The sequence below is a fragment of the Aotus nancymaae genome, unplaced genomic scaffold (genome assembly GCF_030222135.1).
Source record: "Aotus nancymaae isolate 86718 unplaced genomic scaffold, 86718_ANA_hifiasm-v0.15.2.pri h1tg000009l, whole genome shotgun sequence".
Lineage (NCBI taxonomy): Eukaryota > Metazoa > Chordata > Mammalia > Primates > Aotidae > Aotus > Aotus nancymaae.
In genome coordinates this window covers 3,563,446-3,576,411 of record NW_026988420.1, presented here as the reverse complement: position 1 = coordinate 3,576,411, position 12,966 = coordinate 3,563,446, and the positions used below count along the sequence as shown (strand labels likewise).

The 12,966-nt window shown below is 38.2% G+C and overlaps 1 protein-coding gene across 9 annotated transcripts in view; it reads left to right on the top strand.

Moving 5' to 3' along the window:
- Positions 1-12,966, top strand: part of ZDHHC20 (zinc finger DHHC-type palmitoyltransferase 20) — a 75,549-nt gene that overhangs the window by 58,145 nt on the left and 4,438 nt on the right. For 2 of the 9 annotated variants that reach the window (XM_012441641.3, XM_021677365.2), the window contains 4 exons: positions 3,097-3,223; positions 7,714-7,803; positions 9,503-9,618; positions 11,653-11,730. In XM_012441641.3, coding sequence (XP_012297064.2) covers positions 3,097-3,223; positions 7,714-7,803; positions 9,503-9,618; positions 11,653-11,690 — 371 coding nt within the window. In that variant the 3' untranslated portion in view covers positions 11,691-11,730. Of the gene's footprint in view, positions 1-3,096; positions 3,224-7,713; positions 7,804-9,105; positions 9,151-9,502; positions 9,619-11,652; positions 11,731-12,966 lie in introns of those variants that run through there. The other 7 variants (XM_012441650.3, XM_012441618.3, XM_012441654.3 and 4 more) reach the window with 5 other exon arrangements.

Below are 12,966 nucleotides of genomic sequence, written 5' to 3'. Positions count from 1 at the left end.
TTTAGTTTACTCATTTAAAAAAATGAAAATATAGGGGGAAGAGTAATGTTTTCAAGTAATTGGACAAACATTCCCTAAACAACAATGGTGGCGTTGCTCACTGAACTATTGGCATGTAAGAAGCACTGCTGTGTTATAATTGAAATATTTATATATCTGCTAACATACCAAGACACAAAATAAGGATTTTTATGGTAATGTTTTGTAAAAAAGTTAAAATTCACTTACAATCTACAGCCATATATCTGCCAGGTAAGTTGGGTCTGCCAGCCCCGTCCTGCCTCAAAGTACTTTATTTTATGTGTTCACAAAGTATATAGCAGAGGGAGGGTGCAGTTACCCAGAACAGCCTGTGGTTATAATTCTCATACTTCAGTTAACATACCTCAGCTAACAACTATCTTGCAGCAAGGTCAGTGAAAGCTGATTATCTTTCGCTAGGTCCGACTGCTCTTCTCGGAGACATACCCATTCCCCTATTATGGTTTCACTTCTCTTGGAATTCAGCCAAAGTTGAGAGCACTGTTGCTGCTGATCCGCCTAGATTGGGTGGGCTACTCTGGCTCTCTACGGTTGGGGGAAAACAGTTTTAATTACAGAAAGACTAAGGGATTTGGGGGAAGACATGTAGATGCTTTAGTATTGGATCATTTTAATGTGTTACTGAGCGGTGTTTTAAGTTATGGTGGGCTTCCTGTGTGAGGATTTCTCTGTCCTTCTCCACTGTTGAACTCTCCTCCAGTTCCATCATGCTTTCATCCCTTTCCCATGTAAACAAAATTTCTTATCTCTATTAACTATTTTTGTCCTCTTTATAGAATATTCTGCCATCTCTTTACCTTTAATTGAAAATGACAGAAAGGCAGCCTACAGGCAAAGTCCAGCCCTTAAGTTCTCCCCAACTAATAAAATCTGTGTGACAGATTTCACAAAGAAAACCAGATTTCTTCATTTCAAAACCGATAAATCTAGTAGTAGAAGGCACATTTTCCCACTTGGCATCAGTGAAATGGAACTAAGCAGTGGTGGACTGCCCTAGATAGGGCATGGATTTAGATAGGGCATGGACACTGTCATTTGCCACTGGTCTTGCCAGTCGTGCCTTTGTTTCCTGCCCAGCCCCTGTAAGTATGTGAGAGATTGGCACTTCCAGGGAACCTGCTGTTCTCTTCAGCAATCTTTTTCAAACTTCTTTTTTTTGCCAGTGGCCACAGTAAGAAATGCAGCATTTTACATCGTAACTTAGAACGTGCACAAATATTTATAAAATTATATAAATAAAATAAGCAAAAGTTTCGCAAAACCTCATTAATCTCTGCTATGTGCACTGTATTCTGTTATTTTCTTTTCTAGTTTCTTGAAATGCTGGTTGCAAGTCATTCAATTGATTATGTGGCCTATCAAACTGTTTTAACCCACACTTTGAAAAACATTGCTTAGCACACCACCTTTTTACAGCTTCATCTCCCACAGCCCTCGTCTTTAGCTAGTTCTCCACAGCTACATTGAGATGTTTGTTTTTGGATCCTCTGAAGGGTGTCTTATTCTGCTGTATCACTTCTGTCGTTTTCATAATTGCCACCAACCCACCTTGAGATCATTTACCCACATTTGGTGAGTTCCTACATTTAAGCTAATGCCACTATCCCAATTAGGCAAGCTAGTCCCTTTGATTCTGGTGGCCACTCATTTCCACAGCCACACGTTGAGCTTTTTAATCCCTTAGAACTGAAGAGCCTCTGAAAATGAAATTTTAAACCTGAATATGTTATTCGCTGACTATTTGCTGTATTCTGATGTGCTTCTTGAGTCCTCCATTCTCCAACAGTTTTCTCCCAAGTTTTTCTTTCCTTTCTGGTTTTATTTCTCACCCATGTCCATTCTAGAACCTTTGCTAATTCATGGCTCTGGTTATCCAGCCATCCTCTTTATCCCATATGCAGTGGGGCTGCTGAAAGCTGTTGAAGGATGTCTTACTTCATAAGGTTTGCTATAGCTACAGATTTAAGACGTTAGGCCTCATTGAGGACCTTAGCTCTGTTTGACAGTAATGTCACATGTTTCTGGTCAGGTCCCTCAACTATTACCCAAGACGATTATTCCAGATTTTCATAATTCTCCCACTCTCCTTATCCATTTTATGAGTCACTAATAGAAAAATTAGAAGAAATTACAAGTAACTCTCATCTTCACATGTTTATAGCCTCATACAAACATTTCTTCTTTCACATCCATCATTCTCATCTGCCTCTAACATCTGAGGAAGAAAGATGCCTTTTCTGGTATTCAAGGGTAATCTTCACAATTTTTCTAGACTCCTTTCCATCTTCTCTGGGATCCTTTTCTTCAGTTTTTATTTTACTTTTTATGTCAGCAATCCCTCTCAATGCCCTGGCTTCTTATCCGTATCTTATAAAACACACTAAAGTGTATTCCATTTTTAAATTTAAAAAAAATTTTTTGTGAAGCCTGTATCTTTCTCCAGACCTCAGTCTACATCACTTAATAACCAAGCTTGAAATAATGGTCTAGTCACCCTGAGCTTGCTCACCCTTCCCTGCAAGTACCCCCAAGGCACACATATGTCGCCATCCAGACAAAATTATCTTCCTCTCTTCACCTCTGTGCTCCCCAGTACATCAGGACTATGTTATCACTTATTACACTGCAATTTTGCTAGACTCTAGGTTCTTTGGTAGGAATTTTATCTAATTTATCTCTGGATCGCAAATACCTGGTACTGTGCTATCAGGAACATAGTAGGAGATTCATAAATAATGAGTGAAGTTTCAGGAGTTAGGATATGTTTTAGAAATAAAACCAAGTAAGAGATAGCACACAATACTAGATTTTCAGTAATATTAGATAATTATTTTGACATGTTATTTTATAAGGTTGATGAAATATTAAATGTGCTATTTTTTCCGAAAAGAAGTTTCAGAAGTTTATCTTTTAATTGCTACCAATATATTATTTATTTTAAATTATATTTATAGTTTTTAAGTCAAAGATATAAGCAAGAAAATTGGTGCTTTCCATCCCTCCTGTGATTTTTAAATAGATTAATTAGCTTATATATATATGTATATTTAACAGAATCATTCCGCGCACCCACATTTTCATATGGACCTGATGGAAATGGTTTCTCTCTTGGATACAGTAAAAATTGGAGACAAGTCTTTGGTGATGAAAAGAAATATTGGCTACTTCCAATATTTTCAAGGTAATTTATAAAATGTGGGTCTCAGAGATTATGGAATCTGTGGTGCTCTGTTTTTCTGGTTAAATGTCTTCAGATTTAGAGACTATAATACATATTGATAGTCTTACAGGCTTTGAGAATGAAAACTCAAAATGTCTTTTTCAAACATAATATACTTTATTTTTCATTTTTTAATTAGATAAGGTTAAGGAGAATTTAAATATATATTTGACTGGAAAATAAAAGAAAAAGATTTTTCCCTCAAAATGAAAATTAGTTGTTTGAAGTAAAAAAAAATTATAAAAATTTATAGTTATCACCCACAACTTCAAAGATCCTATCACAGAAGTGAATTATGTATTCTGATGTGTCCTAAATCAAAGACCAACCACATATTGCAATTTTATCCCAAATGTAAATGAGAATGTATGCTTGAGATGTTATAGTTTCCATTTCTTTCTAATTTCCATCCATTTTAGGCCAGCTATGTACCAAAGTCATCATAAAGAAGTCAAAAATGAAGATTGAGTGACATATTTGTAAGAGTTATGAGTTTTTTCCCTCAATTAACTGAATTACCTTTTATTTAGTCTGAAAATGACTTATTTGCCTTCATTTTTTAAAGACATTTTTGCTTGGTATAAAATTCTAGATGTTGGCCAGGCACAGTGGATAATCTCAGCCTGTACTCCCAGCGCTTTGGGAGGCCGAGGCTGGTGAATCATTTAGGGTCAGAAGTTCAAGACCAGCCTGGACAACATGGTGAAACCCAGTCTCTACTAAAAATACAAAAATTAGCTGGGTGCGGTGGCGCACACCTGTAGTCCCAGTTACTTGGGAGGCTGAGGCACAAGAATCGCTTGAACCTGGAAGGCAGATGTTGCAGTGAGCTGAGATGGTACCACTGCAATCCAGCCTGGGCGACAGAGGAAGACTCTGTCTCAAAAACAAAACACAACAAAAAATTTTAGATGTTGCTAAATGTTATGCTTCTGGTTGGCATTTTTTGAATGAGAAATTTGTGGTAACTCTTATTTTTGTTAGTCTATATATAATTTTTTTCCTATGGCTACTTTTAAGACTATTACGACTTCATGCAATGTGATTATGATATATCTCAGTCTAGTTTTCTTGTTTCTTGTGCTTGGGATTAGTTGAGCTTCTTGAATCTCTGGTTTTAGAGCTTTCATCAGATTTGGAAAATGTTAACCATTATTTCTTCTGTCATCTCCCTCCCCCTAGGGACTCCAATTACATGTGTTATCAGTCACTCAGAGTCCTTTCACAGCTCACTGATGCATTGTTCATTTTTTGTTGTCTTTTTTCTTTGTTTCATTTTGTATAGATTGTTTTGCTTTTGTCTTCAAGTTCATCAGTCTCTTTTGTATACTTTATCCATTGTCTAATGTATTCAAGGTTTTTTCCCTCCCATTGGTTGGAACACAAATTACTTGTTTTGAAGTTATTTTCTGTAAACAGCAAATTCTAAGTTGATAAGAGTTTGTTGTTGTTTTTTGCTTGTTTTCCTTCCTTTAAAGATGTTCCATTATCTTCTGGTCTGCATTGTTTCTGATAAAAAGTCAGCTTGACTCTTATTTCATTGTTTGTAAATTATCCTTTTCCCTCCTATAGCTACTTTTAAGATTTTATCCTTACCATTGATTTTAAGCAGTTTGATGAGGTCCCTTGGTGTTTATCCTACCTGGGGTTCATTAGGCACCTTGGATCTGTGAGTTTATAGTTTTCATAATATTTGAATAATTTCAATCAATTATGTCTTTAATTTTGTTTTTCTGCCTACTTCCTTCTTTCCACCTCTTCCCTGACCACCTTTTCCGGTACTCTCAGGTATACATATGTAAATTGCTTGATAGTGACCCACAGGTCATTGCTATTTTGTCCTTCTCTGCCATCTTCTTTTCTCTCTTTGCTTCATTTTGGTTAGTTTCTGCTGATAATGTCCACAGGTTCCCTGATCTCTTCTTCTATAATGTGTAGTCTGCTGGTAAGCTCCTCCAATGAATCTTTCACTTAAGATTTAAAAAAAAAAAAATTTATTTACTTACTTATTTGGAGACAGAGTCTTGCTCTGTCACCCAGGCTGGAGTGCAGTGGCACAATCTCGGTTCACTGCAACCGATGCCTCCTGGGTTCAAGCAATTCTCGTGCCTCACTCTGCAAAGAAGCCGAGATTACAGGTGTGTGGCACCACACCTGCCTGATTTTTGTTATTTTTAGGAGAAACAGGGTTTCACCAAGTTAACCAGGCTGGTCTGAAACTCCTGGCCTCAAGCAATCCACCCACCTTGTCCTCCCAAAGTGCTAGTATTACAGGCATGAACCATCATGCCTGGCCCAGATGCTGTAATTTTCAGCTCTAGAAGTTCAGTGGTTTTTTTTTTCATGTATATATCTTATATTTCTCTTTTCACTATATCTATTTTTCCTTTTAATTCACAGGTATGTTTATAATCATTTTAAAGTTTTGTTTGCTAATTTTCACTGAAATTGCTAATTGTCTGACTTTTTTGTATTGACCTTTTTTTTCCTCTTAGCTATAGATCACATCTGTGCTACTTTTCACGTCTAGTAATTTTTAATTGGGTGGTGGACACTTTGAATGCTACATTGCTGCCTATCTAGATTGGCCTGCTGAAGGGCTGGGATTACAGACATTACTACCGCTCTTGGCCTGAGGCTTGTGTTAAGCTTTATTACGTTGAGTCCAGAGTAGTATTTTCTCTACAGCTAGCTTAGTGCTCCAATAAAGGTAAAGTCTCTACCAAATCCGCATGTTCAGTTTTGCTCCACTTAAGCTGGTCAAATTTGAATGCTTGCCAGTGCTATGAAAGCTCTGTGAATTATTCATCATTCATTATTGTTTTCTTTTCCTGGATTTGTGCGTGCAGCTTAGTATTTATCAAAAGACTCAAGTACACCACTCTGCAGATTTCTGTAGCCATTTCTCTGCATATCTTGCTCTTTCTCTCTCTCAACTCTGTCCTATAGATTTGATACCTCAGCTTCTCTCGCTCTTTTTTTTTTTTTTTTTTTTTTTTTTTTTGTTTGAGACAAAGTCTCACTCTGTCTCAAAGTGAGACAGGCTGAATGCCCAGGCTGGAGTGCAGTGGTGCGATCTCAGCTCACTGCAACCTCTGCCTCCCAGGTTCAAGTGATTCTCATTCCTCAGTCCCCCTAATAGCTAGGATTACAGCACACACCACCACACCCAGCTAACTTTTACGTTTTCGATAGATACAGTATTTCACCATGTTGGCCAGGGTGGTTTTGAACTCCTTACCTCAAGTGATCTGCTCACCTCAGCCTCCCAAAGTGCTGGGATTACAGGCGTGAGTCACTGCCCCCAGCCCACCTCGGCCTCAAAACTCCCACCTCTGTCATCTCAATTCAGTGAAACTACCTTGTTCTGCTTGGTTTCCTGCCCCCGACAGTGCCAAGGTCCTGGCAGAAAGCTAGGACTCACTTAGTTTTGTTTTTCTTTTTTTCTAAGACCACAGTTCTCTACTGCCTATTTTGAAAACAATTATTTTGTACTGTTCAGTTTCTGACTGTGTACAGTTTACCAGTTATGCCATCTTGGCTAGAAGTAAAAGTCCCTATAGTATACAATTTTGATGTGTTTAGATAATATGAAAATAAGGCATAAGTATACTCTTATTAGGCCTAAACTTCTTGAAGGCAGAGATTTTCTTCTCTTTTGTTCACTATCTGTAGTGCTTAAAATAGTACCTAGAACATCATAGGCATTCACTAAATATTTGTTTAATGAATATTGTTGGATAAATAAATATGTGGAACTTACATCATGAATTTCAATTTGAGCCTGAATGATGTCATAAGTGATTATGATAAACAGATCAGTTACCTAAATACTTGAATACCTGTGGTTGGGGTGCTATACTAGGCATCATAATCTTAATAGGTACAGAAGACATTGTTTCTAAATGTATATAAATTATAAAAGAAAAGGGCTTATGTCTGCAATGGAGATATTAGTGTGTTCTCACACTGCTAATAAAGACATACCCGAGACTCAGTAATTTATAAAGGAAAGACTCACACATGGCTGGGGTGGCCTCACAATCATAGTGGAAGGCAAGGAGAAGCAAAGTCACATTTTACATGGTGGCAGACAAGAGAGTATGTGCCAGTGGAACTCTGCTTTATAAAACCATCAGATCTCATGAGGCTTATGCATTATCACAAGCACAGCACAGGAAAAACTCACCCCCTATAATTCAGTTACCTCCCACTCCCCTCCCTTGACATATGGGAATTATGGGAGCTACAATTCAAGATGAGATATGGATACGGGCACAGCCAAACCGTATCAAGGTAATAACCCCTAAATTAGAAATCTTAGGAATTACTCCCTGATATGACAAGTTATGATAATTTATGTCATGTCTCTGAAAAATGAGTGTTAAATTTGACTATTTTGATTTAACTTAACATTGTTTAAATTATTACTACTATTTTTCATTATGCAGCTTGGGTGATGGTTGCAGTTTTCCAACTCGCCTTGTGGGGATGGATCCAGAACAAGCTTTTGTTACAAACCAGAATGAGTATGCCAGAAGGTGTGCTTCTTGTCTTTATGCTTTTCCATATTCATCATAAAGCAAACTGTATACATATGTTGTATGTACATCGTATGAGTAAATACAGTAGTGATTTAGTAAGCCAGCATAGATAGGAAAAGAGAAATTTACATTTTTTTAACTGAGGGTTAATAAAGGTATATGTGCTAATAACCATAATTTTGTATTATCTAAACCAGAACACTTAAGACTAGGAAACAGAATGCTTGTTTATTAATAGTTAAACCAGGATAATCACATAAAACCGGAAATGTCTGGGCAAGCTAGGAAGCAACTAAGACCTTTCAAGATTTTATTATATTGGTTTATGTCAGTTATATTTTTTCAAATAAATTAGTAAATATACTAATCATCATTTTATTTTGATAAATGAATTTTAATACACTATCAACATAATGGGGTTTCAAAAATACAAATTTTTTTTTCATTAGTTCATCTTGGAAATTTTTCCATATTTGCATGGCAAGTAAACTTTTATAAATTCAGTGTAATAGTTCATTTTAAACAAAATTTTAAAGAAACTAGAGATATTTCTAAGTGAAACAATCAGAATTTATTCATTACAGAAATAAGTTGTAGGGGAAGAGGAATGGTAAGGTTTTTGGTTTTTTGTTTGTTTGTTTTTTGAGACGGATTTTGCACTGTCACCCAGGCTGAAGTGCAGTGGTGCGCTTAGCTCACTGCAACCTCTGCCTCCCAGGTTCAAGTGATTGTTCTGCCTCAGCCTCCTGAGTAGCTGGGACTACAAGCGCCCACCACCAGGCCTGGCTAATTTTTTTTATTTTTAATAGAGATGGGGCTTCACTATGTTGGTCAGGCTGGTCTCAAACTCCTGACCTTGTGATCCACCTGCATCCACCTCCCAAAGGGCTGGGATTATAGGCATGAGCTACCGTGCCCAGCCAGGAATGGTAAGTTCTAAGCTAGCATATTAATAGTGAAAGGACCTAAGTTTTAGAACCTGTAGCTTAAAGCCTTAGACCTTTGAGCTCTAACATTTGTTATAGTTCTGGCCACTGCACTTAAACTATGAGCCTCAGTTTCCACCTCTATAAAATTAGGATTATGACACCTACCGCCAAAGGTTATTTTGAGGATCGAGATAATGTGTATAAAGTGCCTAGCATCATGTCTGCCCCATAATAGGGACCCAACAAGTATTAGTTCCCTTTTCTTCTTCCTTTCCTTCCTTCATTCCCTTCCTTCATTCCCTTCCTCCCTGGATCTTTTAGCTAGAAAAATAAGTCTACGCTAAATCACTGAATCATTTTTTCCCCTTAGATCTAAACTGCAGAGGTAGAAAGCAGAAAACTTGGGAAATGACAGGTAATTGTTTTGTACTGGCCACAGACGTAGATCCTCACCTGTCCTTGTACTACCTATAGCTCCTGATTAACATGTTAAGAACACTTTAAACTGGCCTCTGAAACTTTTTAAATTTTGACTAATTGTTTTCATTGGCAATGTTGGAATACAGATTCTTGGGTTCAGAGAGCCATTTAATGAGGGGGTTGTGCGCATATTTTTATTTTGAAGATAGTTTTTTCAGAGTACTAAGATCTCATGAGTTGCCCTCACATATTTAGGAGAAGGAATACTAATTTGCTGCTTATTAATTTATTAAATATCCATAGTTTAGCATTAAGCTATTTACTAAGTTTTTTGCTTTTCTTTTCAGTAGTGGCTCAAATCAGCCTTTTCCTATCAAACCACTTAGTGAATCAAAAAACCGCTTGTTGGACAGTGAATCTCAGTGGCTAGAGAATGGAGCTGAAGAAGGCATCATCAGATCAGGTAATAGTTCTCATCTGAAACACTGCTTTGTCTGTTTCAGATGAAAAGCACCAGATTTAATAAATATGGAAAAATCAAAATAATATAACATTTAAAAAATACTAAAATATGTGAAACTTTTAAATAAAATATATATAGAGTGTTTGTGTTTCTTAGTAGCCTCTATGAGGAAGGGCTAGAACGGGGAGAGTATAGTGGCTCATGTTGTTTTTGTTCTGTGTAACTGCAGGTTTTTGTTACCCAACCACATACTTCTCCGCTCAGATATGGAAAGTTCTTTTGGCATTGGCTGTTCTGAAAAAGTAACGTCATTCTTTTTTTTTTGAGATGGAGTCTGGCTCTGTCGCCAGACTAGAATGCAGTGGCACCATCTGGGCTCACTGCCACCTCCACCTCCCAGGTTCAAGCGATTCCCCTGCCTCTGCCTCCAGGTTAGCTGGGACTACAGGTGTGCGCCACCATGCCCAGCTAATATTTTGTATTTTAGTAGGGGCGGGGTTTCACCATGTTGGCCAGGATGGTCTTGATCTCCTGACCTCTTGTGATCCACCCGCCTCAGCCTCCCAAAGTCCTGGGATTACAGGTGTGAGCCACCGTACCTGGCCAGTAATGTTATTCTTTAGGGCCCCAGCTTTTGCTTAGTTGAAAATAAATCTTGGAAAGCATTACATTCTTTGCTGCCTTAGTTAAAAAAGAGCACACTGAATATATTTTAACCTTTTCTGGGTGACTCTTAATCATTTATTAATCAAGGATGCAGGTGTAGAATAGTCAGTAAAATTGAAGTGGGAATTTTCATCAGACCTGGATTTACAATATTGTCTGGCCACTTAACTAGCATTACAGCCTAAAACACATCTGAGGTAATTTTTAATGGTAATAGTAACAACACTGTTATTATCTCCTTGCGTGGTAGAAAAGTGGTTTCGGGCCGGGCACAGTGGCTTACACCTATAATCCCAGCACTTTGGGAGGCTGAGGCAGGAGGATCACTTGAGCTCAGGAGTTTGAGACCAGCCTGGGCCACATAGCCAATCTCTAACAAAAACTTAGGGAAAAAAATTATCTAGGCCTGATGGCATGTTCCTGTAGTCCCAACTATTCAGGAGGCTGAGGTGAGAGGATTGCTTGAGACTGGGAGAGCGAAGCTACAGTGAGCTATGGTCATGCCACTGCACTCCAGCCTTGATGACAGAGCAAGACTCTGACTCAAAAAAAAAAAAAAAAAGGAAGGCTGGGTACAGTGGCCCATGCCTATAATCCCAGTACTTTGGGAGGCCGAGGCGGGCAGATCACGAAGTTAAGAGATCAAGACCATCCTGGCCAACATGGCGAAACCCTGTCTCTACTAAAAATATGAAAATTAGCTGGGCCTGGTGGTGCATGCCTGTAGCCCCAGCTACTCAGGATGAGGCAGGAGAATCGCTTGAACCTGGGGGGGCGGAGGTTGCAGTGAGCCGAGATCACACCACTGCACTCCAGCCTGGCAACAGAGTGAAACTCCACTTAAAAAAAAAAAAAAAGATTCTGGACTATAGCAAATACCCTTAAAAACCTACTGTTAGAATTTCTGAGGTTTTTTTGTTGTTGTTGTTGTCTTGACTTTTAGCAGCATTTAAAACATTCTCTTAAATTAGTATTTTTAGGATCTTCATTAGGATCATCACACCTCTTGTATAAGGTCAAGGAAAAATTCCGAAGTTTAAGGCCAGGCTAGACAATACTATTGAGGCCCATCTCTAAAAACAAAAAGATCTAGGGAAAGGTTGATTCGGTGAACTTCTTAATTATTGCTGCTTAACATCTTTAAAGCCAATAGATACTTCCGCAAGGATAAACATAAAATCAAACTTTTGATGGCTAACATTAGCTCTTTACTTACTTCTAAGTTCTACAAGAAGACAAATGGTTGACATCATCAACCTATTTCATATTTACATAATAGTCATTTTGCCGTAGTCAATTTTACCATTTAGCCAAGAACTTAATACTTCTTTTTTTCTGGTCATGTCATATATAATTATGTGCTTACAGGGACAAATAACCATGTAACAGTGGCAATAGAAAATTGAGTACCACTTGTTCATAACTAACCATTTGAATAAGAGCAAGGTAAGACAGTATAAAGGTAATTTCCTTAAATAAGTGTAGCTTGGGTGCATACTTCATAATCTTTAAATAATTTACAGGTTTTTTTTTTTTTTTTTTTTTTGTCTCTTCAATGATGTCAGCAAAATTAGGCAGTATGGGAAAGACTGGAACGTAACATCTGCAAAAATCTCATTTTCCTTATCCCTTATAGCACAATCTTAGTAACTATTTGTTGGTAAATTAATGGAGAAACTAATAAAAAATAGTTTAGTACTGGTATGTGGACCACTGGCCTTTTCAGTAAACAATACCTTATTAATTAAAGAAAAAAAAGTGGCCAGGCAGGGTGGCTCACCCCTATAATCTCCCTATATACTTTGGGAGATCAAGGTGGGAGGATCACTTAAGCCTGGGAGTTAGAGACCAACCTGGGTAAGATACTTAAATTAGTATAGTGAGACCTCATCTCTACAAAAAGTTAAAAATTAGCCAGGTTTGTGTTGGTGCACACCTGTAGTCCCAGTTACTTGGGAGGCTGAAGTGGGAGGATCACTTGAGCCCAGGAGGTCGAGGCTGCAGTGAGCCAGAATGGCACCACTGCACTCCAGCCTGGGTAAAAGAGCGAGGCCCTATCTCAAAAAAAAGAAAAAAGAGAAGACAACTTTTGTCCACTATTGAGGAAATTTGACCCAGAGAAAAATGACCAAAATTAAAGGCTCTAAAAAAGAATTAAGAAGTTCATTTATGTTATATGGTTTGTAAAAGACACAGCAAGAGAACATTGCTAAGTAGTAAATTACCACAAACATGGAGCTTATCACATTTATCATCCTGTTCCTGTATAACAGGAGTTTGTTTTTCTAAAGGAATCTCATCTGGAGTGTCTGCTAGAGGAGCATCTGTTTCCTCACTTGTGGCCTTGTCATCAGCAGTTAGGGACTTGCAGAGGACCTTGAGCCTGCCTGCAGGGCTGCAGCTAGAGTCTAAGACTCAGGACAGAGTCAGATCACAGGCACTAGGGTGGTGGGGGGACACATCGGGCAGAGTGGGGTGCAGTCAGAAGAGGAGCTACATTGCATGACCCCAAATAGGTGATTGTGGGCCAGGTCAATGCCACCAAGAGCTGGAGCTGTGGAATAGTACTTGGTCTCCAGACAAGCCCTGAGTCCTAGGTCTGCATTTCTTCTTAATGTGGGTGGAATAATTGCTGATGCTTGTGGTTGTTGAGAATCCTCAGCTGCAGTTCCTTTAACAGTT